Source organism: Xylaria bambusicola (assembly GCF_022495145.1).
Source record: "Xylaria bambusicola strain CBS 139988 unplaced genomic scaffold F5B22scaffold_47, whole genome shotgun sequence".
Taxonomy (NCBI): domain Eukaryota; kingdom Fungi; phylum Ascomycota; class Sordariomycetes; order Xylariales; family Xylariaceae; genus Xylaria; species Xylaria bambusicola.
Genome location: NW_025953600.1, coordinates 308055 through 332563, shown reverse-complemented (window position 1 = coordinate 332563; position 24509 = coordinate 308055). Strand labels below are relative to the sequence as shown.

The 24509-nt window shown below is 47.4% G+C and overlaps 12 protein-coding genes across 12 annotated transcripts; 4 read left to right on the top strand and 8 right to left on the bottom strand.

The window, feature by feature from the left end:
* Positions 1-844: 844 nt before the first annotated feature.
* Positions 845-3060, bottom strand: F5B22DRAFT_394122 (putative transporter). The gene has a single exon (XM_047971428.1). It carries the CDS (start codon positions 2760-2762, stop codon positions 1110-1112), a length of 1653 nt encoding a protein of 550 aa, XP_047827593.1. The 5' UTR covers positions 2763-3060; the 3' UTR covers positions 845-1109.
* Positions 3038-4619, bottom strand: F5B22DRAFT_394486 (uncharacterized protein). The gene is made up of 2 exons (XM_047971431.1): positions 3901-4619; positions 3038-3825 (listed from the first exon to the last, which is right to left on the bottom strand). Exons 1-2 carry the CDS (start codon positions 4317-4319, stop codon positions 3267-3269), a joined length of 978 nt encoding a protein of 325 aa, XP_047827592.1. The 5' UTR covers positions 4320-4619; the 3' UTR covers positions 3038-3266.
* Positions 4620-6675, top strand: F5B22DRAFT_659196 (uncharacterized protein; the record flags this gene model as incomplete). Its single annotated transcript, XM_047980182.1, has 4 exons — positions 4620-5520; positions 5575-5691; positions 5760-6136; positions 6201-6675. Exons 1-4 carry the CDS (start codon positions 5359-5361, stop codon positions 6673-6675), a joined length of 1131 nt encoding a protein of 376 aa, XP_047827591.1. The 5' UTR covers positions 4620-5358.
* Positions 6676-7089: 414 nt separating this feature from the next.
* Positions 7090-8492, top strand: F5B22DRAFT_620576 (S-adenosyl-L-methionine-dependent methyltransferase). Its single transcript, XM_047975850.1, has one exon. The coding sequence runs from the start codon at positions 7438-7440 to the stop codon at positions 8260-8262; it is 825 nt and encodes a 274-aa protein (XP_047827590.1). The 5' UTR covers positions 7090-7437; the 3' UTR covers positions 8263-8492.
* Positions 8493-9725, bottom strand: F5B22DRAFT_620574 (S-adenosyl-L-methionine-dependent methyltransferase). The gene is made up of 3 exons (XM_047975849.1): positions 9429-9725; positions 8790-9326; positions 8493-8709 (listed from the first exon to the last, which is right to left on the bottom strand). Exons 1-3 carry the CDS (start codon positions 9592-9594, stop codon positions 8588-8590), a joined length of 825 nt encoding a protein of 274 aa, XP_047827589.1. The 5' UTR covers positions 9595-9725; the 3' UTR covers positions 8493-8587.
* On the top strand, positions 9726-11033 carry F5B22DRAFT_620573 (S-adenosyl-L-methionine-dependent methyltransferase). Its single transcript, XM_047975848.1, has one exon. It carries the CDS (start codon positions 9990-9992, stop codon positions 10854-10856), a length of 867 nt encoding a protein of 288 aa, XP_047827588.1. The 5' UTR covers positions 9726-9989; the 3' UTR covers positions 10857-11033.
* A 108-nt stretch (positions 11034-11141) lies between these two features.
* F5B22DRAFT_393828 (methyltransferase) lies at positions 11142-12719 on the bottom strand. Its single transcript, XM_047971425.1, has 5 exons — positions 12115-12719; positions 12049-12062; positions 11904-11990; positions 11600-11838; positions 11142-11524 (listed from the first exon to the last, which is right to left on the bottom strand). The coding sequence occupies exons 1-5, from the start codon at positions 12538-12540 to the stop codon at positions 11427-11429; spliced, it is 864 nt and encodes a 287-aa protein (XP_047827587.1). The 5' UTR covers positions 12541-12719; the 3' UTR covers positions 11142-11426.
* A 293-nt stretch (positions 12720-13012) lies between these two features.
* F5B22DRAFT_659194 (heavy metal tolerance protein) lies at positions 13013-16682 on the top strand (the record flags this gene model as incomplete). Its single annotated transcript, XM_047980181.1, has 11 exons — positions 13013-13180; positions 13371-13834; positions 13882-14020; positions 14129-14252; positions 14301-14454; positions 14510-14564; positions 14659-14802; positions 14878-15214; positions 15345-15529; positions 15714-15736; positions 15919-16682. 11 exons carry the CDS (start codon positions 13013-13015, stop codon positions 16067-16069), a joined length of 1944 nt encoding a protein of 647 aa, XP_047827586.1. The 3' UTR covers positions 16070-16682.
* On the bottom strand, positions 16394-18511 carry F5B22DRAFT_395740 (uncharacterized protein). The gene is made up of 5 exons (XM_047971433.1): positions 18121-18511; positions 17974-18058; positions 16789-17900; positions 16585-16714; positions 16394-16493 (listed from the first exon to the last, which is right to left on the bottom strand). The coding sequence occupies exons 1-3, from the start codon at positions 18132-18134 to the stop codon at positions 16836-16838; spliced, it is 1164 nt and encodes a 387-aa protein (XP_047827585.1). The 5' UTR covers positions 18135-18511; the 3' UTR covers positions 16394-16493; positions 16585-16714; positions 16789-16835.
* Positions 18512-20330: 1819 nt separating this feature from the next.
* On the bottom strand, positions 20331-21403 carry F5B22DRAFT_620509 (uncharacterized protein). Its single transcript, XM_047975846.1, has 2 exons — positions 21177-21403; positions 20331-21116 (listed from the first exon to the last, which is right to left on the bottom strand). Exons 1-2 carry the CDS (start codon positions 21389-21391, stop codon positions 20576-20578), a joined length of 756 nt encoding a protein of 251 aa, XP_047827584.1. The 5' UTR covers positions 21392-21403; the 3' UTR covers positions 20331-20575.
* Positions 21384-21608, bottom strand: F5B22DRAFT_620496 (uncharacterized protein; the record flags this gene model as incomplete). The annotated part of the gene is made up of 1 exon (XM_047975845.1): positions 21384-21608. A coding segment is annotated over one exon (196 nt), but the record flags the coding sequence as incomplete, so codon positions are not given.
* Positions 21609-23493: 1885 nt separating this feature from the next.
* Positions 23494-24286, bottom strand: F5B22DRAFT_638650 (uncharacterized protein; the record flags this gene model as incomplete). The annotated part of the gene is made up of 2 exons (XM_047977614.1): positions 23494-23793; positions 23852-24286. The coding sequence occupies 2 exons, from the start codon at positions 24284-24286 to the stop codon at positions 23494-23496; spliced, it is 735 nt and encodes a 244-aa protein (XP_047827582.1).
* Positions 24287-24509: the final 223 nt, after the last annotated feature.

Genomic DNA, 24509 nt, shown 5'->3' with positions numbered 1-24509 from the left:
TATATTATATATTTATATAATTAAACTTTTTATTTTATATTTAATTAATAAATTAATTATATATTAAGTTAAGGATAACTTAATTAAGGAAAAAGGAATAATTATTATATTATAATATCTTAAAGCCCTTAAAGTATATATACTTTATATATATTATATACCCTTCCTATATATATTTCGAAAGAAATTCTTCCTTTCTTTAAGCTTTAATCTTATTAAATATTTATTATAAAACTAAAAAGACTTATAACATTATACTTAACCTTTAAGATTTAACCTACCTATAATAATATTAAAAATATTATAACTTATAAAAATTAATATTTTAATATTTAAATAAATTAAAATATTTTTATAAAATTAAATTAAACTATTATTTTTAAAATATATAATATTAAAAAAAAGAATATTTTAAAAGTTAAATATAAAGCTTTTATAATAAAAAATAAACTTAAAATATTAAACTTTTTAATATTTAACCTTAAATATACTATAATAATACCTTTAATAAGTTAAAATTTTTAATAAAGTTATTAAAAATTTATTATAAATTATTATATATTTAATATATTAATATAAAGGTTAATTATTTAAAATGCTTTAAAGGTATTAAACCTTTAAGTTAATAAAATTATAACTTTTAAAGTAAAGGTTTAATACTTTTAATTTAAAGTTAAAAAATCGATTAAACTAAAGAAAAAGAAGGTAAAAATAATACCTAGGTATAAATTTATAAAAATGTTAAATATATAAAAGATTAAGCGTAGGGTATATAATAAGAGGATTTATAAGGATAAGGTAAACGATTACAAAGTGCCTAGAACTTTGGAAAACCTATTAGAGATTATTTAAAAGGATATTTTGGAGCCTGAAGATTGTATTACGGCTATAACCGCCTAAAAACAACGACCGCGATCGTTTTCGTTAAAAAATATGGCTTCAATTAAGTGGTGTTGGGTGGGTGGTGGGGTGGCCCGTGACGTGGTGGCCCGGGACCCTTGCGATTTGCTTATCTAGTATTACATGCCATTTTCTCCGAATACTAAACCTCCCACGAAACCTATCGACTTGAGTCCAATGATGCTATCCATTATTACATTCTGATGTGATCAAGCAACTACCTCACTTTCTTTAACTGGGAGGTCCTGGCTATTTGTCTCTTTCATGCCAAACTCCGTGTCTAGTCCCATTCTCAATTCCAAGCTCTTTTCCAAGAACACTACGAAAAATGCAAGGGCGGCGATCCCAGCGGCGGCCTGCCACAATGTCGAAAGCGCCGATTCGTACAAATGATAGACCTGACGCTTTACATCGATCGGGAGGTCTTTGATAGCCCCAGAGCCGGCATAACCGTATGCGCCCCCGTTGGCGAGGAGGTTGCGCACTGTCTCGTCTGCAATGGAGGGCAGAAAATGATCTACCCGGGCGTTGAATATGATAGATGGCAGCGTGATGCCCCATATGAACCCGAACTGTCGCACGAAATTGAATGTGCCTGTTGCCGTAGCGGCGTATGATTCTGGAAGCGACGCTTGAATCACGGGCAGTATACTAATGAGAGTACACCCTGCCCCGATTGATAGAATGATCTGAAAAAAGACCCATTCCACAGTGGGAGATTCGGGACCGAGAATACTCAAAAGCCCACAGGCTATCGACGTCGATCCAAAGCCAACCCAGTGAATAGGTTTGTACTTGCCAAACTTGGTGAGCAGACCACCGGTTATCACGGCCAATGGTACATATATGATGCTGAACGGGAGTACGTCAACCCCGGAGGTTAATGGCGTAGCGTCCTTGAGCGACTGGTAGTAGATAGGTAAGAAATACACAACCCACTCCAGTAGCCCGCAAGCCACGAAGGTCAGAGCGAGACACGCAACCGAAGTCCGATTGGCAAATATCAGGGGTGGCATGCTAGGTTCCTTGCAGATGGGCGAAGCCTGATGCACGTGGAAGACGACCCAGCCCACGAATCCCACCACGAGCGGGACGATGATGTGCCACGATGACCAGGGATACACTGTGCCGCCTTGGATGAGTCCGAAAAGAACCCCCACAATCGAGCCGATGAAGATGGTGTTGCCAAGAAAGTCGACACGCGCTAGGGCTCTGGCCCATGTCGGTTCTCTTTTGTGCTTGAGTCGGAGAAAGAATATCATAAGAGCCAGCGTCGACACAGAGAACGGTAGGTTGATGAAGAATACCCAGCGCCACGACGCCTGAGCAAGAATACCGCCTATGACTGGTCCGATGACAGTCGCAATTGTAGCTATGGCTATTCGAATACCCAGGAACTGTCCTCGCTCTCGAACAGGAACAAGGTCACTGACGATGAGGTCATTGAGGACAAAGATACCCCCTCCTCCGAGGCCAGTGATAACCCTTGCCCCTATCAGCTGAGCAGGGCTAACAGATGCCCCGGCCACAGCGTTGCCAATGGAGAAGAGGATGACGGATGTGAGCATGGGCACACGGCGGCCAAATATATTCGATATCTGGCCCACGAATGGCATCACGGCCGTAGACGCAAATACATAGGTGTTTGCTAGCCACACATACTGCCGCTCACCTCCCAAGTTAGTTGTGATCTTGGGCAAGGCTGTCGTGATGATTGTGGCGTCCAGCGCTGTTGAGAAATCGATCAAGCAGCCCGACAGCATGACGAGCCAAAAGGCGAAATCCCTTTTTGCTCCGGCGGGCGCTGCTGGAGCTATCGCCTCCTCCGCGATTTCCTTTACTTCTTCTTGCGACCCCGACATCTTTGGACTGTGGGAGCTTAGCGCGATCCTATACAGATAGGTATGATACACACAGCTGAGCTGACTTACACTGCGAGACTAAGCTTGGCGCGGTGCTGGGCCGTGAGCTAGGCTGGTGAGCCAGACTAGTGCTATTCACTCTCCGCGCCGTCGTGGTTGTCGACTATCTACTACTAGTGTACTGCGGGTGGAAAGAATCCTGGGAAACAAGGGTTGTCCGCTTCGACCAAGCCGAGCTCAAGCATGCAGGGAAAACAACTGCGTCAAATTCATATTCGTAGTATCGCATATCACGGGGGCTGACTTTGTTGACTCTCATGCATTTTGCTGGCTGGAATGTTCTGTAACAGATGCTACACATTTGGTCGGATGCCGAAGCTCGGATGCCGAAGCTCGAATGCCGAAAAAAATACGCCGTATTATAGTACAGCCTCGCTGGCGATGAATGCGATTGGTTGAATCCTAATATTATTGACTTGCTTCTACCTATTCGTACTATAGGGTCTAGAACACGCACGCCTGCCCGGCATCCTCCGCCTGTATCTGCGCGCAGACCGCTGCTGCCGCTGCCGACCCTGCAAAAGCTGCCTGCGGGATGATCTTGATGGGGGAGGCAGAGTCTCCACAGGCGAAGACACCCTTCCTTGTCGTCTCGAGGAACATGGGTTTCGTGACAGGATCTGACATGGCATTCATTTCCAACCCGAGCTGCACGTGGAAGTCGCCCTTTGGCACTGTCGGGGGCTTATGGCCAACGAAGCCTTCGGTAACGCTTTCGCCACCTTCGAAGTGGACAATCACATCGGCGAAACCCGGTCCCTTTTCGAAATGAAGTATCTTGCGGTTGTCTACCTGGAACAACTGGTTTTTCCCCTGTGCTTCAACCAAGGCTTTGTATAGCGTGTTATTGCCGTGGGTATAGATGTTCACCTTTCCCGCGAACCGTAGGGCTGTGCGGGCCGCGTGGAGTGCTGCGGGAACACTCGCCAAGTCGGGGAGAGCAAGGAGCCCGGCCGATGCAGCACCCTTGGCCTCGTAACCCTTGCAGAAGAAGCAGTGGTAACTAATCACTACTATTAGTACCGATTACCTAGCATCTTATCTTTGTGGTGTGTAAGAAAATGCAGACGCGACTCACATTCCTTTGGCCCAGCAATCGATATAGCCGGGAATATCAGGGAATTCGTCACGCACACCAACGGCAAGGATTAATTTCCTGCCCGTCCAAGTCTTCCCTTGCTTATCAGTAGCAATGAAGTAGCGTGGATTGGCTTCGTCGACTTCCTGGATAGTAGTCACTTCAGCCTTTTCAAATTGAATTGTCGTGTAGTTCGTTAGGATGTTCGCTTTCGCTGCTGAGCGGAATTCTTTCGGGTCATGATGATCCCAGGTGAGCACGTTATGCATGTAGGGACTTGGTGCATTGCGGTAGTCCTCTGAATCCAGCACTACTGCCGTATGTTGCTGTCGCGCCAGGGTGAGTGCTGCGGCAACTCCTGATACGCCACCTCCGATGATTAATGCGTCTACAAGCTGAATATCCTTCTTGGACTCCATGTTTTATAAGACAAGATAGTCGCGTCAGATTGGTGGGTGTTCCTGTACGTCTGCTTTGAAGCATCCCACAAGAATACCTACGATTCATATAGATGTTTCCTCGACTACCAAATTACGTGCGACTCACTTCGGACTTCATCATCGGATATCTCCCAAGATCTCGTCTTGCCCCGGAACCCGAGAGAAGTTATTTGAAACTTGCTGTAAGGCTGATTCCAAGCTCACAATGCTTGATCTTCGACAGATCGCTTTGTCTGCCTGCTTGTGAAAGTCTACAAGCAAACCCTCTCTCCCTCCATGTTCGCCAGGGAACAGGCACCTCCGACATTCTTATTGTCAGCTATTCAATACAGCCCTCACTTCTTACTTGGCCAATCAAAATTCACGCTCGGGATGCCTTTTTCGTGCATCGAAGACTCGATGATGGGAGCGGGGGCCAAAAACTAGAAGGTGTATAGCAAACATGTCACGGAACGACATAAGGAGTGCAGTACTATGCCACTACGCCACCAAAAGGTAACGACGAGTTATCAAGTCGAGAGCTTGACGTCTCTGCACTCACTATATAGTACTGTACTGTGACAAAACATCTCTCGAGCAATGCTACAGTTACTTTTAGCAGCGTTCAGGAGAAAAATTATTATGACCACTAAGATACTGGATATAGCGCTTCTCGCATTGATTGGAATGATATGTGATCAGGCTGCCCACAAAACCAGGATTCGACATGATAGCATTCAAAGGATTGTGCAGAAGCGCAGGGATACAGACACATGTATTGGTATTGGGTCCGCCGGCATCCGGTGTGGTTTGCGACGGGCAAGAATACCTCCATACCTATTCACACCCACTCTTTCGTTGCGGAGCGAATCAGCTTTTACAGAGAGAGGATAAAGTGCCCGTAAGCGATCGTGTGGTTCGCGCACCACGTGGGCATTCTCCTCGATCGACAAAAGATAGACATTAGGACTTCCTGTTCCTTACTTTGTTTTCCCTGGTCTTGGAACACTGTGAAGCTCTCCATTGCGCGGTGAACACGATGGCAAATTTCAAAGTTGTCAATAGCCACCAGCTGTCGATTGTCGTGGTTCCAATTGTCACTGTTCTGTTTGCGACAGTATGTGTCATCCTCAGATTTCGAGCTAGACACCTTCAGAAGGCCAAATATCAGTGGGATGATTGGATTTGTCTCATATCCTTAGTATGTGCCACCCTCTCCTTGGTTCTAGAGTGTCCGCAATGCTAATTATCTCAGGTCTTTACCTGGGCATTCCAGGCTGTTAACCTGGCCGCCGTCTTTGTAGGCGGGGCGGGTCTTCCAATTGCGACAGTAATAGCGACTGACCTGGGCGCGGTCGTCACGTACCTGAAGGTAATACTTAGTATCGCCGTCCATGTCGACATCATCAGCGGTGACTAATCTTCGAGTAACATTATCAGATCATTCTTGTCAACTTCTCCCTATGGGTAGTTACTGTATCTTTAGTCCAGCTATCGATCCTATTCTTCTACATTCGAATATTCGGAATCCATAAGTTATTCCGTCGACTGTGCTGGGCAAACATCATTCTGATCTCCGCTTTTGGACTTGCCGGCCTACTCTCTGAGATATTTCACTGCATACCCGTCAGCAAGTCCTGGAATCCCATGGAGGCTGGCACCTGTGTCGATGGCAAGTCGTACTGCGCATCGATAGGTGTGATCCACCTCTTTTTCGACTTGTCAATCGTCCTTCTTCCGATGCCTCTCATTTGGAACCTCCGAGTGACAACCAGGAGCAAATTCGTTCTAAGCGTCGTGCTCGCGCTCGGACTTGTGTAAGCATATTTGCTACCCACATCATGATGTACGTGGAGGCGGCTCAGCTAATGACAAAACCAGGGCGACGTTGTTATCACTTCTGAAGATCTCCTGCATCATCGATCTTACCGGCATTCCTCAGGAGGACGTTACCGACTCGCTCTGGCTTACAATCCTGCTACAGACGCTTGAGCTCCCGATAGGCATCATCTGTTGCTGCGTACCCGTACTGAGGCCCGCGGTGCTGGAGTTGAAGCCTCTCTTTAACTCGTTCGCCAGCCGCTTGATTTCGATCACAAGGGGGTCCGGTTCCGGCAGCTCGCCCTCGATCGCTAGGTCCTACTCTCAGAGCCTTGGAAGCAAAGCAAGCTCCAAGGTTGACCCTCACGGCTTTGTTCGGCTGCATGATGCTCAAACTGACATGGGAACCAAAGCGACAGCCCAGGCGGAAGACGTGCAGATGAACGATTTGAAACCGTTGTCCCAACCCGCCGACGCGCCACAGTCGCAAAATTCCATCAATATCACCAACTCTTACAGCGTTAGCCGATACTAGGAAACTTTTTTTGCAGTCAGTGGCTATGAATTGGGATCGTATTAAAATGCTCCCGATCTAAGATTCCAACGCCCTTTGTACTTTGTACTTGTACAAAATGAGGCTGCCGCCCGAGGAAACGAGAGGTTGTATGTGGCGATGCTCTTGATATTCTTACCGAGATTCCTGTTTATACCTAATTTCTCAGATGGTACCTACAACGCATGTTCGTATTCGTATACTATTGTAGATTAAATTACATCCTCTTTTCACGGCAGTTTCCATACCCACCTCTGGTTTTTTTGCGCGGACATGTGTGTTGACGTTAATGCATTAATGCCCTGTAGTGTATTAAACTCCCGCATCGTTTCTAACATTCGTCGCATGGATTACCAACGCAAAGGTGATTGGCCAACAATTGCCTTATGTACGTAGGTTGTGGTCGCAGATTTCCATCAGGCTTGGCACTATAAGCCAATACTAACGGTGATGGATATTTTGGACCCCAACCTCCGTACGGGAGCCTGATTTTTCAATATGGCACCGCCCCTTGTGTGAGGCTCTGAGTTGCTGCCTCATCACTACCCCGCAGGCCGGTTTCCGGTATCTGCCATTTGCATTTGGGGTAGGACTATATTACCTAGATGTGCCTATATAAGTCCCAGTGCGCTGTGCTTTTCAATAAACTCGCCGCGACAATTCCCTAGGCAACTTCCTTCTCGCGCCGCCGATTTCCAACGAGTTCGCAAATTACACAACCTCTCTATTCTCGCTACATAAAAAATGGCATTTCGCCCCAAGCAGATCACCAACTACCAGGCTGAGCACTTGGCTGAGCTTCAAGGGGACGTCAGTGAGACAGCCATCAACTATGTTCTGGGTCTCTTACCTCCCTTCGCAGATGGCGATGTCATCCACGATAACGCATGCGGCTCAGGTGCTGTGACCGAAACCATCATGGCACAAAGTCCACCCAAGATCCAGATATACGCAACCGATATCAACGCTGCATTCGTCGAAGGTGTTCGGGCACTGTCCGAGAAGAACAGCTGGCCTGTCGAGACCGCCGTCATGTCCGCTCAAGAGATCACGTTTGCCGACGCGACCTTCACCCAGTCCATCACAAGCTTCGCCTTCCACTGCCTGGGAGACCATGACCAAGCCGCACGACAAGTTTACCGGACCCTAAAGCCCGGCGGCTTGGCCGTTGCGACGGTTTGGATCTTCATGCCCCACGTCGAAGCGCTGCAACATGCACACTGGCGTACGCGTGGCCGCGACGGGCCAATGCCAGCGCTACTTCCATTGGAGAACTTTAAAGAATCCGACTTGAGACAAGCCCTACAGGTCGGAGGCTTCAAGGACGAGGATATCTCCTGCTCTGAGAAGGTCTGCTACCTAAAGGTGCCCGATATGAGGCGATGGGCACAGCTAGCTTGGAGCTACCTCGGCCATCTCCCCACGGGGTGGTCCCAAACCGACGAAGATAAATGGGACGAGGCAATTGACGACATCGTGGATCAGCTGTCCAGCGGGGACGGCATTGTCGTCGAGAATGGGGAGACCGTCATGAGGATGATTGCGGTCGTCGCCGTCGCGAAGAAGTAATAGTGTTCACTGCATGATTTCTGCATGTAGCTTATTATCTTGCAGGCAAAGCCATTGAGCCTACGATTTAGGATTACCCCTCTTGAGCCTTGAAATGTTGACTTAGCTTATCGGCGCTGTCTTACCTGCATGTGACCCTAGGCCATCGCGGGGGCGCATCCCGGCGCGGAGTAGCTGCTTTTATCTGAAAGTACTTAATTAATGCGAAAACCCCTGTACACCGCTTTCATTCTGGGATGGGAGCTATAACTTCGTGTAGGCATGTTAAGTGAATCAGTAGATGCTGCCTGTGCTAATTCTAACGTATTGTATAAATTGTGACCTGTCAGGGTTTCTTTGCCCACGCGACTACCATCCTGACATTCGCGCCCCGAGCTCTAAGTTCCGATACCAATTCATTCCTAAAACTTTCAAGATGCTCAGCACTGGAGTCCGAAGCGCTTCGGCCTAGAGGAGGAATTCAAGTCAGCAAAAGCTTCTGATCTAAAAAAAAAAAAAAAAAAATGCAAGAAAGATGCTGTATTTACCATTGACTAGCGGCCAAATGCCATTCAGAGCTACTACCAGCTGAGAAATACTTGATTCGCATAGTGTTGCATTCGAATTCGCTGCACCGTATGGAATGATGAACACCCCCTGCTGGCCATTTACTAAACCAGCCCCCTCCAGATACGCTTCTAGGGATCGTCCAAGGAGAGAGCCGACACCGATGACGTCGAAGAATTGTCCCATCAGGGCTTGAAACTTTTCCATCGCAGGACCATTGGAGCTCTCGCCTGCGAAGTCGGCTTCGACGAGCTCGACATATCCACCAGGACTGGCCAAGTCTGCGAGCTTCGAGACACAGGATTGTACCGATGAAGAGCCCGCCCCGACAAGAGTCAGCCGTTGGTGGACAAGATCAAATCTAGACCGCCAGTGGTCCGGCCAATCATTGGTAATGGATTGCACATGGAGTTCTATCTCGGAGGGTAGATCCTTGGGGAAGAATGCAGGGTTAATATCTACTCCGATATATGTGTGAGATGCGTTAGTAGTATCTCGTAGCTCACGTAGCCACAGCCCTAGGAAACGGAAAAGTCAGTTACAGTGTTCCAAAGCCCTAAATGTAGTGATATAGATATGCATCTATGTATTAGACAGATTGGAGTTAGGTATTACTTTACCATCAGCAGTCCCGGAATCAAGAATCTGTCGCCCCGGTTTCGAAAGATCCACTGGGGCGAAAACTAACTTGCCCATAGCATCGTGGAGGAGGGTGTGCTGTTGTCCTAGCCGTTCGAGCTCACCCTCATTTTCGTCCATGACATAACGCTGATTATTGTCTGTCATTTTTCCTAGTATGAAGAGTATGAGAAGACAGTAATTCGAACAGCTGGTCGTCTCTTGGTTCGTAAAAGATCAGAGGCGGCTTTGACTATGCGTGAAATTCTTGATTCTATGTCTTGAACCTAGAGATTGCGATTGCTCATTTTGAGCTCCCCTTGATATAGTCGGAATCGGACATCAGCTGTTGTATGCACCGAACACCGGTAACCGGTGTTAACCTAAGTCACCTCGAGTACCATTGAGGGACGCTTCAGCAATCATCATGTTCGTGTATATAATTGTTAATGGTATGAGATTAATTGTCTCGTATTGACGATCTCACATTAGGTGGCTATCATTTTCATTTACCTACACTCCCAAACAGGTACTGACTGCTCTCATCCCCTGGTTGTCGAGTCATGCACATGGCTCTACCTCCTCCCACAACGAATAGCCCACCTCAGGCCATCATCAAAAATGTCGATCTCTACGCCGAAATTACCGCCACTTCTACCCAGGATGTTGCCAAATATATCATTCAGATGATTTTGCCTGGTATTGCTCCAGGATCTAAGGTCCACGACAACGGGTGTGGTGCGGGAGAGGTCACACGTGAGATCATGTCAATTCCATCGACATCAGGACGCAATATTGCAATAGACGCTACCGACATCTCTTCTGAATACATAGAACGCTTGGAGGCCACCGCCAAGGGGAATGGCTGGCCGGTGACGGTGCACGCGATGGCTGCCGAAAAGCTTGATTTTGCGGACGACACATTTCACTTGTCAATTGCGAATTTCGTCTTATTTCTCACAGCGGATGGTGGGGTTCCCGCGCTTCGTGAGATGCATCGGACGCTCAAGGCCGACGGAACAGCTGTGTTCACATCATGGGCCAAGCTCCCGCATTCCAACGCCATCAAGGCTGCGCATGTTGCCACGAGGGGACCGCTAGCACCCTCACTGCGTGAACTTCCTAAGGAGTGGGAACAAGGCTCGCATCTTGTACAGGTTGCACTAGACGCCGGATTCGCAAAGGAGCAGGTTGATGTTTCCCAGGTGCCAGTGTTCGTTCTGGTGGACGACCTGAGGCGTCACGCAAATGTCATGTGGAGCTTTCTAGGTATTCCGACTGTGGGCTGGCTTCCATCGGACAACGGAAGTTGGGATGTCGCAGTTGACGTTCTAATGGGCTGCTTCCAACATATGGACGGCTTCAAGATCTTGGAGAATGGGCAAATGAGGATCGAGCTCGTCGCAAATGTACTGGTAGCGCACAAATAATGAGCTTCTAGATTACAGAGTACCTAACCTAGAAGACAAGCGTGTTACTAGCTTGCTTAGTGGTAATTACTTACCTATTAACTACTACAGATTTCAACAATTATACTTTCCCTCAGATCTGAGTCGTGAAGCTTGTAACAATGTGTTTCGCTTTGTTTACAACATCGCGAAAACTTCAAAATATCCGGGCTCGACATTCAAATGTTCTATCATGGCGCACGTTGAGATGTAACGCCTGAGCCTACAATATGTACCTAGGTAGGTATCCGCTATGTAATCCGTACAGTGTTGAAAATCGACGTTTGGGGGGTTGCAATAAGCTTCGGTGCCAAGCCTAGTAACCCTGTCGGGCAGTCTGTCGATGTGTGATTGGCTTAGCTTCGGCAACCGAATTTCGACGCTAGCGTCGGTTGCCGAAACTTGATGAGTTGCCAAGACTGCGATAATGTATAATCCGATTGGAGTCTCACTGCTCTATCTAGATATCTTAGAATGGATAACAGCTGTGTTTGAATGTGTTGTGCCTCATTGCAGTCCCGAGAACATTCATACTCCTCAGATGAAACTTCATCAGTTGTCGTAGAACACTAAGCAGCGCACTTCTATGCTCTCCCGTGGTATGGCTGCGGTATCCGCCTCGGGGTGTAAAAAGGCTCCGTGGGGACACACTGGTGATCCATCGTCAGCAGTTGTCAGCCGAAACAACAGTAAAACAGCACCAACAGGCGGCCCTATATACTTACATTTTGCCACGCCGTCTTGGTTATCCCATATCTTGATGAGGGTAACCTCCTTGTGGGTTTGCCCAGACAAGTAGTACCATTTCTGATCGGGAGAATGAACTACAGATACGGTCTGTCCTACACGATCATGACGCTGTTTGAAAATGTCTGTAGGTTGAATTTCGGATTGTTGAATCGTGCGATAGTCCATAGTTGCCAAGGGCCAATCCCTAACTGGGCCATTGATCGGTCGCCACACACTTTTAGGATCACCGCCCCTCGAGTCAGCTACATCATGGAATTGAAGGTGGGAATCACACTATACTTGATGATTTGCGCACGCTTCTGCAGAAGACGCTCGGCATCTGCACCGCCATGACCCCTCACTCTACCAATTGCCCCAGTTTCGGACCTAATGGCGTTAAATGTCACCGTAAGCTCAATGGTCATACTGGTGAGCTCTAACGTACTGGTCAACATGAACCTGATAAGTCAACGGTTAGTGCCATGTGAGTAAAGTGGTTTATATAACATACCAAAATAGCAGGTTGCTCTTTGCCGTTGGAGTTCTCAGAGGGGTCCAGAGACGGATCACGTTTGCGATACGTATGATCGAATATGACTACCCTTGTAGCCCCCGTATTGCTTTTCACCAAGTTCTCTATCACAGGATAATATTTCTCTTTGAGAACCGGGCTGTTCTTTTCTCGGATCGCTTGAACAAGATGGTCGTCGATGCCGGAATCTTCGACAAACATAAATCCTTGTACGTCCAACTGGAACGCATCCATTGATTGCCGTGCATCCTCGAACTGAACAAGATGATCTGAATTGGTGAAATTTTGGCGAGGAAACCCCTCTTCAACGTTGCCGCGTACATATGGACTTTCGCCATTAGCTAGCGGGCTTAAGAAAGACATTTTGCTCTGCACGGAAACCATTTTCACGGGGTGATAGGGCATGAAAGGATGCGTTGGGGCTCTTAGAACGTATTTTCATGATGAGGGACATGCGTTTATAAATGGAATAGTGCGATGTGATGAGCTAGTGTAATAAACCGGCTATAAGTATAATATGCTTACAAGTAATAAAAAAGAGCAATAAGTCGTACAGCTACGTAGTAAGTAGAGAAATTCGAAATAGTTCAAAAGTCGTATATGCTTAATTAAAAATAGAGACTTGAATTGATATCAATCGCCTTGTAAACCTCTTTTAAAGAAACAATTTTGTTAGATTTCTTGTTTTCGTTTCAATTCTTGGTAGCCTCAACATCTTAAACGTTAACCAACGCTCGGCTAAACCTTCAATTACGTTATCTGTACCAGTCTTGAGTCAATATCATCGTTGAGCACTCTAATCGAACCCAACAGAACGCGACATTTACATGCCACACTTGCAATAGGCCCAGCGCTTATAGAGTCGTGGTTGACAAAGATGCTCTTCGTATTTTATCCTCTTTCCCTATTCCTGACGTATTTGGCGTCCAATATTGATCATGCGTTTCGAAACCGATCAAAGAATTTGCATGCTTCCTGCCTAAACATCGGCGTGGGGAGCAACAGAGCCATATTCGGCATGTTGTCTGCCTTGTGTGTGGTACTAGTGAGTCCAGGAGCGTGATAGCTACGCCGCGTTGGTCAGATTCTAATGGGGAAATAAAAGGTTGCATCCGCTGTCGTTACCATTCTAGCGCTCGTTTTTGATGCGGTTGGAAGCCAACGCATTTCCTGGGGCTATGCGGTATGTTATCGTGACCAATACAAGGGTTTGAACTAAGACATCTGCTACCTAGTGGTCGTTATGTGCCGTGGCTTTATTCTATATTGCTGGAGTCCTACCCGACCCGGACAACCCATTCACTGCTACTCAGGTTAGCTTTCACACGTGGATTGTAAGTTTGCTAAATGAGTCCATCTGGATAATAGCGTACTTCTCCGTTAGAGACTCGGACATCACTTTGTCTCCCATTTCGAAATGGGAGATAATCGAGATCGTGCTTGGTTCTTCTCGAATAGCTATACTCTCTGGACTTGTCTGGATATATTGGCGGATCAGTAAATGGAGATACAACGATCAACGGGAAAGCCGAGCATTGCTGGGCCCTTCTAGTATCACTCATGCCGAAAATGGCGTGACTAGTCATTACGGATCTACAAGTGGGAGTACTGGCGGCATAAGCGGCCGAGATGGCGATGCTCAAACGACAACGTGGCTGGACTATCTCGTTGGCTTTCGAAAAATTTTGCCCTTTCTTTGGTATGTAGTACTCATGTGTTTCGAATTCAATGTCTGATGATAAAAAGGCCATCGGATAGTAGCAGACTTCAAGTTCGAGCTATATTCTGCATTTTTCTACTTATCCTGCAGCGCGTCGTCAACATCGTTACACCGCACCAACTTGGGGTAGTCGTTAGGTCTTTGGGTCCTGGAAAACTGCTTCATGTCCAGATTCTTCTATACATTCTTTTTAGGGGCCTTCAGGGCTAATAAGGAGTGATCGGCTCACTGTGTGCCTTGCTTTGGATCCTAATAAGTTAGTTAACATATAAGCGGCTGAGCGCAGCTGCGTTTGACTATGTACTTTGGCTTTCGCTCGACTTCCATCTGAGCAATAGGCTTGGAAAGGTAGCCAGTGCCTTAAGCAAAGGTAATGCTTTTAATACGTTTTTAGATAGTTTAGCCTTTCAGCTGTTCCTAATGGTAGCGGACCTATAGATCGGAGCTATATACTTCTTTTTTATGTTAGACGCTTCATATGCTTTCATTGTACTAAGTGTTATACGGTTTTATTTTTATTTAACTATTTATATGGCTAAATACCGGGGGCAGGTTAGGCGAAAGATGGCGACTAGGGAGAGGGCAATGGAAGCTGCAAAGTGAGCGTCGGTTATATGCTATTGGGTTGTATACACGCTCACAAGTTACTTGCAGAACCGATGCACTTTTGTCGTATGAGACGGTATACTACTGTGGTGCTGTACCAGGTGTGTCAGACTCCTCGCATTTACGACGACGAGCAAAGCTAACTCGTGACCACCGTATCAGTTGAAATTTCAAGGTATTAATCCTTAATATTGAAGTTTCAAAACGCCGAGTACCGAGTACTGTTCTCCCTTAACCTTCTAAATGTAACCCAGAATAACATCCTCACGGTCGCCTCTCTACTAATATGCTACCTAGACGCATACCATATATCCATGAGGCGACAAGATGTTTCCATGTTTGTGATACTGTTGACATACCTTGCGCAGTTATAGGCACCGTTGAATTTCTTTGGGAGCTTTTACACTTAAGTACAGAACAACCTGATCAATGCCGAACGCATGTTGGAACTATTCAAAAAATTACCAGGGGTCACAGGTCGCAAAGGTGCTATCGACCTTGACACTTATGCCGGCAAGATATCCTTCAAGGGAGTCTCGTTTGCATACAACGGCAGCCGGAATCAAGCCCTAAAGGACGTGTCCTTTGACGTTGAGCCCGGAACATCAGTCGCTATCGTGGGCGAAAGCGGAAGTGGTAAGTCTACAGTTTTGAAGTTGCTGTTCCGATTCTACGATGTCGACCATAGCTCCATCGAGGTCGATAGCAGGGACATACGAAACCTTCGCCTCCAAAGCCTTCGGGATTTCATTAGTGTCGTACCATAAGAGTAAGTACTGTTTAACCTGTACCTAATCGCTAGCATGCAAGGGGCAGCTATTGGCGCTTCGCTTCTTCCAATGGCAGGCAGCATACTTAACCGTGATTCTAATACGAGCCAGAGCGATTTTATTCAACAACACTCTGATGTACAATCTCCGCTACTTAGCCCCAAACGCGAATGACGAAATGGTGTACGAAGCCTGCAGGGCAGCGAACATCCATAACAAGATTCTTAACTTCCCCAACGGCTATGCTACAGTAGTTGGGGAAAGGGGTCTCAAAATCTCCAGCGGGGAGCGACAGAGGGTAATGCGATCTATGACATACACCCTACAGTACCGGTAGACGTGCGACTAACAGGGATGTGAAGATTGCTATAGCTCGAGCATTCCTGCGCTCGCCGCGCATACTGCTGCTCGACGAGGCAACCTCGGCTCTGGACTCGGCCACGGAAACTCTGATTCAGGAGTCGCTGGAGAAGGTCTCGTAGGGCAGGACGACGCTGACAATTGCGTGAGTACCTGGACACCCGATGGTGCATTCCTCAAGCCTACTTGGCAGTCTTACGAGCGAATGCATGATCCCAAAATTGTCGCTGGTGGTGTGCACTCTGCAAGGGATTGAAGGGTTTGGACCATGCAGCTCGCCTATATGTGTGCTAAATATGCTAGATCCTCTTACTAACATGACCCTAGGCACCGGCTGTCCACTATAAAAAACGCCGACAAAATCGTTGTTCTCAGCGGCGGGCATGTGGTGGAGTCTGGGAAGCACGGTGATCTTCTCACACACGGTGGGGCATATGCGCGTATGTGGTCGAAACAAAATGAGAAGAAGGTGGACTAGGAGCGTAATACCCCAAAGAGCGGGCGCGAGACGTTGGTAGGAGTGCATGAAAACGCAACTCTGACTATCGAGACTATGGCCCGATACGTCGTGCTGATTCCATCAAGCGCCACCGCATGTAACATCACATGAATTCAGAACCCCCGTCAATGCTGTAAGCGATCGGTGGGAGTTCTTGGTTTGACGCAGTGAGCTCTTGCACGCATGAAATCAGGCGTGATTCGGACCGGTATAATCCTTGGCCGCCCAAGGAAGAGACAAGATGCGGTTGACTAACTGAGTCCTACCGACTTCCGCCTGGCCAGGTTCTGTAACGTATGACGAGGGGCGATAGAAATAACCTAAAGCATGAGGTCTGCTAGGATCCTGAGATGATTGGACGCGTGGGTGACGACAGGGCACTCCAAGTTTTGACATTTGCAGCCTCAAAGTTGAGCGTTTAGCCAATCGTATGATCATGAATGGTGGTAGTCTGAAAAGAGTAGATGGCGCTCAATAAGGTAACAATAGCTCACCTCTGAAATATATTAAATTTTATTAAAAACACTTTTTTCAATATGTTAATACCTATGACCCTACGGCAGACGTCTAGTCCCCTGGACGCAGCAAAAGGCTGCAGCCTGGCTCTAACGCCGCCGCAAGTGCCTCCATAGATGATGAGCAGATGTAAACCTTACGTATTCGTCCCCGTCAAGTTTGGATATGAGATACAGGCATACTGCTTGTTTAGACTTGGATAGGTAGAGACACATAGAATCTGTCTTGCCTATTGCTTACTTGACCATCGGGTAGTCATATCATCGAAGCGAAGGTGTAGGTCACGATGGCAATCATGCAGAGAGAACGTCTGGCTGAGATTGCAACCGTCGGCCGGCCTGGGGCTTGCCAGACGTTTCAAGCCCTCTAAAATCTGGGTGGCGTGCCTGACCTCCTTAAGAATGGCTTGTGTCCGAAAGGCCAACTGCTCCTCTGCGTCCATGGTGTAGTCCCCGTACCCTAGGCCAGAGAATGAACCCATGGCCGAAAACCCTCTTCCTAGCCGTTCCTTGTCTGTAGTGGCGGATGACAAGCAAGTCTCGAGTAGTTCCACCACTTGATACATCAAAGTGTCAAAAAGCATGCGACAACGTAGATTCCTCGAGTCTTGCTGTAGCTCGATGAAATGGGCCATGCGGTCGAGGGCCTGCTTGACCATCCCGAGGATTATCTTGGAGCCCTTGACTTCATCTACGATGACATTTTCGAGGTCGCTCAACATGTGACAGCATTCCAGGAGGCATTGGCTATCGGTTTCGTTGCGGGGACGAAGGCCTAGGCATATAGGCAGGATTTCGACGCGAAGAGTATCTGCCGTCTCCTCGGGCAAGGACGGTTGTGAAGTCGCCAGGAAAAGTTCGAAATTTTCCATGCTACTATCGGCAAGAGACGTTGCATATGTCTCTTCGTACGCGGTGCTTGGTGGTGTCATCTCTGGACCAGCTGATGCGCTGCTGTGCCCAGTCTGTGAGACAGTTATCGAAGACGCTGTGTGAGTGTAGCTATCGTCGTTCATATCCGTGCCTTCGATATCCCAACCATTGCTCCAATCAATATCGTTTGGGTTGGATTCGGCGAAGCTCATGGCTGCGTCAGGTGCCTTACTCGTGTGAGGCTCAAGGGGAGGAGTGTTGCCTGGTTTGGTGCTTTGAAAGTCCCCTCTATCGTGAGACTGTGTATGTCTCTTCTTCGCTCTGATTCCTGGGACTTTTCCAGCCTTAGACTCCACGTACTGGCAGCTAGAGCCCGTAGCACGACATCTAGCGCAACCCATGCGCTCACCTGAGCACTTGACCTAATAGTCTGTGTCAGGAAGGCCAGTATTTTTTGAGGGCGATGTGTGGAGGGCCACTAGGCTGGGAACCGACCTTGGCGGCACAACACGCGTTGCAGGCGTTTCGTAACCGTCCTGGTTTCGATGACACCGTGCTTCGATCGCCAGTGCTTTGGGGACTGGGGCCGTGTCAGTAATACATTGATGCCTTATCTATCATATGGGCCGGGAGAAAACCTGCGTCGGTGGATTCATGCTGAAATCAGACGTAGACTGCGGTAGTAGTTATCGCTTGAGATCCCAGGAAAGTATCCCGTAGCGACTGTATCCTAATAGATGTCGCGTGGGTATGCTCGGGGATGAAAGTTCGACACAAGAGGTTCAGTGAAGCACCAGAACAAGTCAAGAATTTGCCGGGAGCATCGCCTTATACTTCCGTCACACGGTCAAGGCCTAAGATCGCCAAAAAGGCGCGATGCAACTTTGGGATACGAGCAACTGTTGGATGTCGAGAGTACGCAAGATGGCCTCGCATCTGTGGAACTGAACAGGTACCGTAGCTCAATGGGTTGGTACCAAACAACTCAAGCAGCTGGATGAGATCCTACCAAGATAAGTACACCTTGAAGGCCCGAGGTTAAAAAAACCAAAGGATACGTAGCGGCGCAAGCAATGGCCTTAAGACCCCTGGAGAATCATTAACGGAATAAGCCTCAAAGTTACAAGCCGCTAAACCTAGCCCCTGTCACAACTTGGTGTCCCAATACCTACCTATTGGGTGCCCCTAGGTATTTGCTTTACGTGGCCATGATGGAGGCGGGGGATTGAAATCGCCAGTAGGGTGGGTAACATGTTTGCGACCACAGCCTGCAGTTGGATCAGCATAGGGTCGCATCGTGGTGATTGGGTCGGTCGAGCTCAAGCCAGTGGGATGGCGAGGGAACACATTGTCGGACATCCTACCACTGCCTTCCGTGAAGGATTTAAAGTGCAACGCTGGGAGGCAGGCTGGTGATGCTGGATGGGTCTGGCCAGAAAATGAAAAACCTCCCGTGATAAGCTCATCCCTCATGCGGGGGGCATGGATTATCAGGGTTCCATGCCTGCCACTGTATGCAGGACCACAATTTTCCTTCGTCTACAACGCGCGGTGAAATAAACCAGGTATGACATTGATACCCTTGGTGATGTCAGTGGTCGACGAATCTCCAGAAGAGGTAATTACTTCTGATTTGGGGGTCCATCCTGGCAGTTATATTCGATGACATGAATGTGCCATGAGAAGATATCTATCGGATAGCGGGGAGAGAGCAGTGCCTCTCTGTCCTATGGTCTCTTGGAATAGTTACGGTACGCACCTATCTAACCTCGCATGATTAGTCGTTCACTATGGCTTGCCCACGCACCTCGCCGTACTTCAAACGGGTTGAACAAGACTCCAGGCCGTGACCTTCACACGCCGGCAGCTGTACTTGATAAGCTGATACGTTCGGATTTGTAACCATTCAACTCACGAGTCGTCTCATGTCGCTCTATGAACTGCCATATTTTAGGAAAAACATGGAAGTACAAGTCAGAAAAAAGAAATAATATTAAATGATGGCTAGGGTGATCAGTATCGGTGAGTATTATTAGTGCTTTATATATGCTATAGTTATATATCAAGTTCCACAATGACGACAAGTAATGGCGAAATACTCTCAATATCACTACGCACTGGATAAGTCGCGGTGTCAACAACGGGCATGATTGCGTGCTCCTGACAACCTCAAGCCCCACGGTAGTACCTATCTCCCACATCAAAAGTGTATAGAAATCTTCATCTGGAGAGAAGAGCAATGTGGCACCGAACAAGATCATCCAATGAATGGAACCGTGCCGCCCCTGTTTGACGTTAGAGCGAATAGGCACAATTTTGTCTGTGTGAGAAATTTAACGGTGCCTTCGGAATTGCGCATCGGAACTTATCCCGTATACCGATTTCATTTCTTTTGTTTCAGCATCATCGGCCACCGTTTGACGCCGATCAGCATTCCCCGGGATCCGAAAAGCTTCAACTGTTCCCACAAAGGGTATAGAAGTCTCCTGAGGGCGTCTAGTGCGGATCCCAATATTCCTTAAGCCCGCTCCCAGATCATCGCACCAGCCGGTCGGAAGAAACTGAAACGAAAGTATAAGCTCGGTGGATCGGAGACCTATGAAGGCACATTTTGTCTTCTGTAACTACCTAGACGCGGTATCACCCAAAACCTAAGAACAATCCAGGCAGGAACACAGCGACGGAATCTATGAGGCTAGCATCGGTACCCGCAAGTAGGCGATTAAACGCTGGCAGAATGAGGTGGTGAAGATACCTGTTGTCTACCGCTGCGGAAAATAACTATAATTGTCAGATATAAACGATAGCATGTAGAATTCAGTATATTTGTTGATAATCTTGTACTTATCTGTGTAACGTGTCTTGCTACGCAGAGATTTTACAAGGGCCCTTGTCTTCCTAACGTGGGTTTACCCTAAGGTCCCCGTTTATCCAATATCCTGGCTTAAAATATAATCCCTTATATTTAATATATTCCTTTAAAAAGTATCCCCTTAAGGATAATTCCTATAAATATATTTAATAGTAACTAACCTTATATATTTCCTTTTAAATAAAAATATTAATTTATTTATTTAATTATTTATAAAGAGATGTGTTAATATTTGTCAGTCTGCAACTCTCGCGACAATCCACACGCAGCGTAGGACCCCATAGTCATTGCGTTGGTAATCGTCTTCATGGGGGAAGCGCAGTCACCAGCAGCGTAAACCCCGCGGACGTTGGTGCCGTAGAACGGCGGCGCCACTTGAATCCCTCCCGACTCGGACGGTTTAATTTTTAGCTGGGATGGTAGGTTTTGGTCGATTGTTATTTTCGGGCGGTGGATAAGGAAAGACTCCAAACACTTAGCCCCGACCTCAAAGTTTATGACAACCTGTGATGTCTCCGTGTCCTGACCGACATGCGTGATCTTCCGATCGTCCAGGTGAATAGATGTAGTGCCCAGAAACCGGTTGCGGAGACTTTCAAACAATATCTGATCCCCATTGGTATAGATCGTCATCTTGTCTGCAAATCTGTGTCCATCGAGAGTGAGTAAGGCTGCGTGCTGCAGATTTGCCAGCCCGTCGATAGCCAGCAGTCCCCCAGATGGTGAGCCGCGAAGCTCATATCCGAACTGGAACATGCACGGAAATCTTGTCGCCCAATGTTAACGCTTCGTTTTGTGTGACACAAGGTGTGTATTAAGCTCTTACATGCGGCGAGTATACAGGTCAAGGTATCCGGGCAAATCCGGGAACACCTCCCGTGCGCCATACGAAAGCAACACCTTTTTGCCAACCCAGTGCTTATCGGCGTGGTCGACGACTTCAAACTGACCATCACTGATCTTCTCGATCGTCTTGACTCGAGTGTTGACGAATGTCGCAAGCCCCGTAGCTAAGAGTTCTTTCCGACAGGCCTCCCTCATTTCATCGGTCGTTTTGTTTTCCCATGTCGGGGTAAGCCGCGTCGGAGTGCATCGATCATTGCACGGCTCTTGCGTGTCGAAGATGATCGACGTGTACAACGCTCGATATAAAGTCAATGCAGCAGATAGTCCAGCGTGGCTACCGCCAATAATCAGCACATCGGCATTAGATGAGCCGGATGCATCTAACTGACTTTCAGGCATTTCGGGCGACATCATGTACGATGGCTAGGGGTGATGAACAAATGGCGCGCGGACGGGCTCTGCAAGGTGAACCACGAGGTATTAGTAGGATACAGCAAGTAGGTAGGATTAAATCTTATTCGCGTGGTGCTCTTGCTACCTACACCCGTTGGAATGAAGACACTACCAAGATCGACACATTTTTATTGTCAAAGCCCTATCCGCAAGGTCATCTTCCTTGAAACTCGGCATTCGGCGCCAAGTCACAGCTATAAGATATTCCTACTACACGCTATAAGATTCAAGGCGCTGTCTCCTGTAATGTGTATTAAAGGTACAATTAGCGGAAACAATACAACTAAACACCGTTTTCACTTCGTGGGCGTGTCACGATGTCAGCATCTTGGAACCTTGTATGACCTCAAGATAACCGTAACAGGATTTCCGATTCAGGGACTAGTTACCGCCTGACGAAATACTGCAACGTCTGGATACTCCATCGGACTCCCACACATTAGCGAATTCTCTCCATACCCCTCCTAACCAACAACGAGTCGCCGGCCGCCTGCCGACGCACCCCGGAATTTTGAAAGTCACAGAGCGGCAAATAGTTTTGATATAAACGGCTCAACTTTGTTCAATCATTTGCTTAAAATCACGATATCCGAATGGTGATGACTAGCCGGCCTACGTTCTTAGTCGGTTACCGAGCGGCCAGGTTATACGGACTTCACGAATCGCTATCCGGACTTCACCTTAAACCCAACATAGTAAAAGTTGGGTCGGTACGTACTGATACCCCCACAATGGTCCTTGGCACACCTAATCTAGCCTTTTTAGAAGTACAGCCCTTGTATCGCGCAGCAGAACCCATGATAACCCACTAGTAAAAAACATCTTCAACTTTCACTTTCAACCTTTACCGTACCTTTAAACATTAATAACACTATACGTTTTGCAATATTTATTAAAAGTAAGTTATTTATATCTTTATTTATTAATTCTGCATCGATTATATAACGGAAGTTTTAAGGCTATTAATTCCGCTAACTTGGTGGTTTTTTGAAGTGAATATCAGCGCAAGAAACTAGGTAGCCCTGACCGTCAACATTGCTAGCGTTTACTCCCTGTCTCCAACTATCCTAATTTGTATGGGAAAACAGGGGGGTCCTGGACATTGCCCCAACTATTCCTATGTTGGGTTTAGGGTGAAGTCCGGATAGCGATTCGTGAAGTCCGTATAACCTGGCCGGTTACCGAGGGCTAGGTGCCGTAGTCAGTCTACAAGCCAATAAGAACAACAATGTATCGGGGTCTTCTAAATAAACGAGGCCAATCTCGCATTTCAAAGGCTCTGCTCGTGCACTATGCAGCTGCTGTCAGCCCGGGGCTGACTGCTGTCGTCTGTCTTAGACTGACAATACCACGGTAGAGGCAGGTTGCAATCCCGACCACTATGAAGACAACCGCCTTTTCCCGTCTGTTTTCAGCATTCACACTTCAACAACAATAGCATATGAAAGGATTCTCACTGTACCTCCAATCACCACAAATTTAAAGCGCACCTTGTTGTAAATGTAGATTCTAGCATTGAGCTGGAACGAAAGACAGGAGGAGCCTGAAGCCCTCATTACAAAGAATGACGTAGGTAGTCGCGAGCACCTACCCTGTCTCGCCTGTTGCAGGTGCCTAGCACCGACGAATTAGGTAGTGATTGCAGCTGAAGATCACATGACAGGTGCCAGGTTTTCTACCCACTAAGCTAGGCCTTCTTTCTTTCTTTTTCATCATAAGCTTTTCGTAACGAAATACCACCTATTTTGCCTCATTCCCTCGCGCATTACACAGACATCTGAGAGGTGAAGTGACCAAGATTAAAATTCTTGAATAATCCGCAAGAATAAACTGCTACTCTACTTTCATAAACCATCACCGCGTCCAAACATGGGCCAAAACACATAGTCGTGCATGAGCCAAATGAATAACATCACCAATCTAACCAGATAAACAATCCAAAGATAGGTATTCCCATCTTCTCTGATGTTCCCCTTTACTAGCTTTTCCATCAACGACATCACCGGAGACCATATACTCAGAAATATGGTGGCTCCAAGTCTAGTCCATCTCGAATCAGGCAGCCTATATGTCGGGATCTGAGATAGATACCCTTGATACTCCAATGGCAGCTTTGACTCGTTGGCACCCTCAGTAAGGAGCGTCTGGAAAAGGTGGTGTTAATATGTGCGGACTTCATCCATATACATCGGGTTACCTCACCATGTAACGCAGACTTGGAGCAGGAGGTGGATGCCTCGCAATTGCACTCCCGAGCGTCCACACCTTAACCCTAGTTCCAGTCTTTTCCTCGTCGGTGGCCTCGACCGGAACACCAGCGATGCACAGGTTCAGATATGCAGTTCCTCCCCCTTCGGAGGCGATCACATGCTTGTATTGTGCTCGGGTGATTAGATAGGCGACACCGACTACGTCAGGAAATCCCTTCTCTTCACCATCGCCGTAAGCACGAGGAGCAATAGAGCTGAAGGAGGGCTCAGAGTAGGGCATGCCAGGTATCTCCATTGCCAGTATCCAACCCGGGATGCGCACACGGGCGACTTTGAGTGGGATGATGCCGCGATCGCCGGTGAACTTCGCCGAGCTCATATTCGACCCATAAGCAAAGTACCACACTGTGTCAGACGAAGACAACATATTGCAAGCTGCTATCCTCTAATCATTAGTATGGTGGTGAACGGAATTGCCAGTAGTGCCCCACGAAAAGGACGGCATAGGTCAAGGATACAATTGACAAAGAAACTCCTATCTTCGAGTGGCTCAGAAATATTCTCATTCCGTTACACAACTAGCAGAGCCACACTTAAATCAGGCTCTAACATAAGGGGAGCACTGGTCGGATTCCGATAAGAGCGTTATG

What these genes read in the sequence shown, in the direction of transcription:
- F5B22DRAFT_394122 (XM_047971428.1), bottom strand. Translation starts at nt 2,762, where the DNA reads ATGTCGGGGTCGCAAGAAGAAGTAAAGGAAATCGCGGAGGAGGCGATA.
- F5B22DRAFT_394486 (XM_047971431.1), bottom strand. Translation starts at nt 4,319, where the DNA reads ATGGAGTCCAAGAAGGATATTCAGCTTGTAGACGCATTAATCATCGGA. An exon ending in GATTGCTGGGCCAAAGGAAT is followed by an intron (nt 3,826 to 3,900) that starts GTGAGTCGCGTC and finishes AGTAGTGATTAG; the next exon opens with TTACCACTGCTTCTTCTGCA.
- F5B22DRAFT_620576 (XM_047975850.1), top strand. Translation starts at nt 7,438, where the DNA reads ATGGCATTTCGCCCCAAGCAGATCACCAACTACCAGGCTGAGCACTTG.
- F5B22DRAFT_620574 (XM_047975849.1), bottom strand. Translation starts at nt 9,594, where the DNA reads ATGACAGACAATAATCAGCGTTATGTCATGGACGAAAATGAGGGTGAG. An exon ending in TGATTCCGGGACTGCTGATG is followed by an intron (nt 9,327 to 9,428) that starts GTAAAGTAATAC and finishes TCCGTTTCCTAG; the next exon opens with GGCTGTGGCTACGTGAGCTA. An exon ending in CATTTGGCCGCTAGTCAATG is followed by an intron (nt 8,710 to 8,789) that starts GTAAATACAGCA and finishes TTCCTCCTCTAG; the next exon opens with GCCGAAGCGCTTCGGACTCC.
- F5B22DRAFT_620573 (XM_047975848.1), top strand. Translation starts at nt 9,990, where the DNA reads ATGCACATGGCTCTACCTCCTCCCACAACGAATAGCCCACCTCAGGCC.
- F5B22DRAFT_393828 (XM_047971425.1), bottom strand. Translation starts at nt 12,540, where the DNA reads ATGCCCTATCACCCCGTGAAAATGGTTTCCGTGCAGAGCAAAATGTCT. An exon ending in AAGCGTGCGCAAATCATCAA is followed by an intron (nt 11,839 to 11,903) that starts GTATAGTGTGAT and finishes TGATCCTAAAAG; the next exon opens with TGTGTGGCGACCGATCAATG. An exon ending in CCAAGACGGCGTGGCAAAAT is followed by an intron (nt 11,525 to 11,599) that starts GTAAGTATATAG and finishes ATGGATCACCAG; the next exon opens with TGTGTCCCCACGGAGCCTTT.
- F5B22DRAFT_395740 (XM_047971433.1), bottom strand. An exon ending in ACGCGTGTTGTGCCGCCAAG is followed by an intron (nt 17,901 to 17,973) that starts GTCGGTTCCCAG and finishes ACAGACTATTAG; the next exon opens with GTCAAGTGCTCAGGTGAGCG.
- F5B22DRAFT_620509 (XM_047975846.1), bottom strand. Translation starts at nt 21,391, where the DNA reads ATGAGGGAGGCCTGTCGGAAAGAACTCTTAGCTACGGGGCTTGCGACA. An exon ending in GACCTGTATACTCGCCGCAT is followed by an intron (nt 21,117 to 21,176) that starts GTAAGAGCTTAA and finishes TTGGGCGACAAG; the next exon opens with ATTTCCGTGCATGTTCCAGT.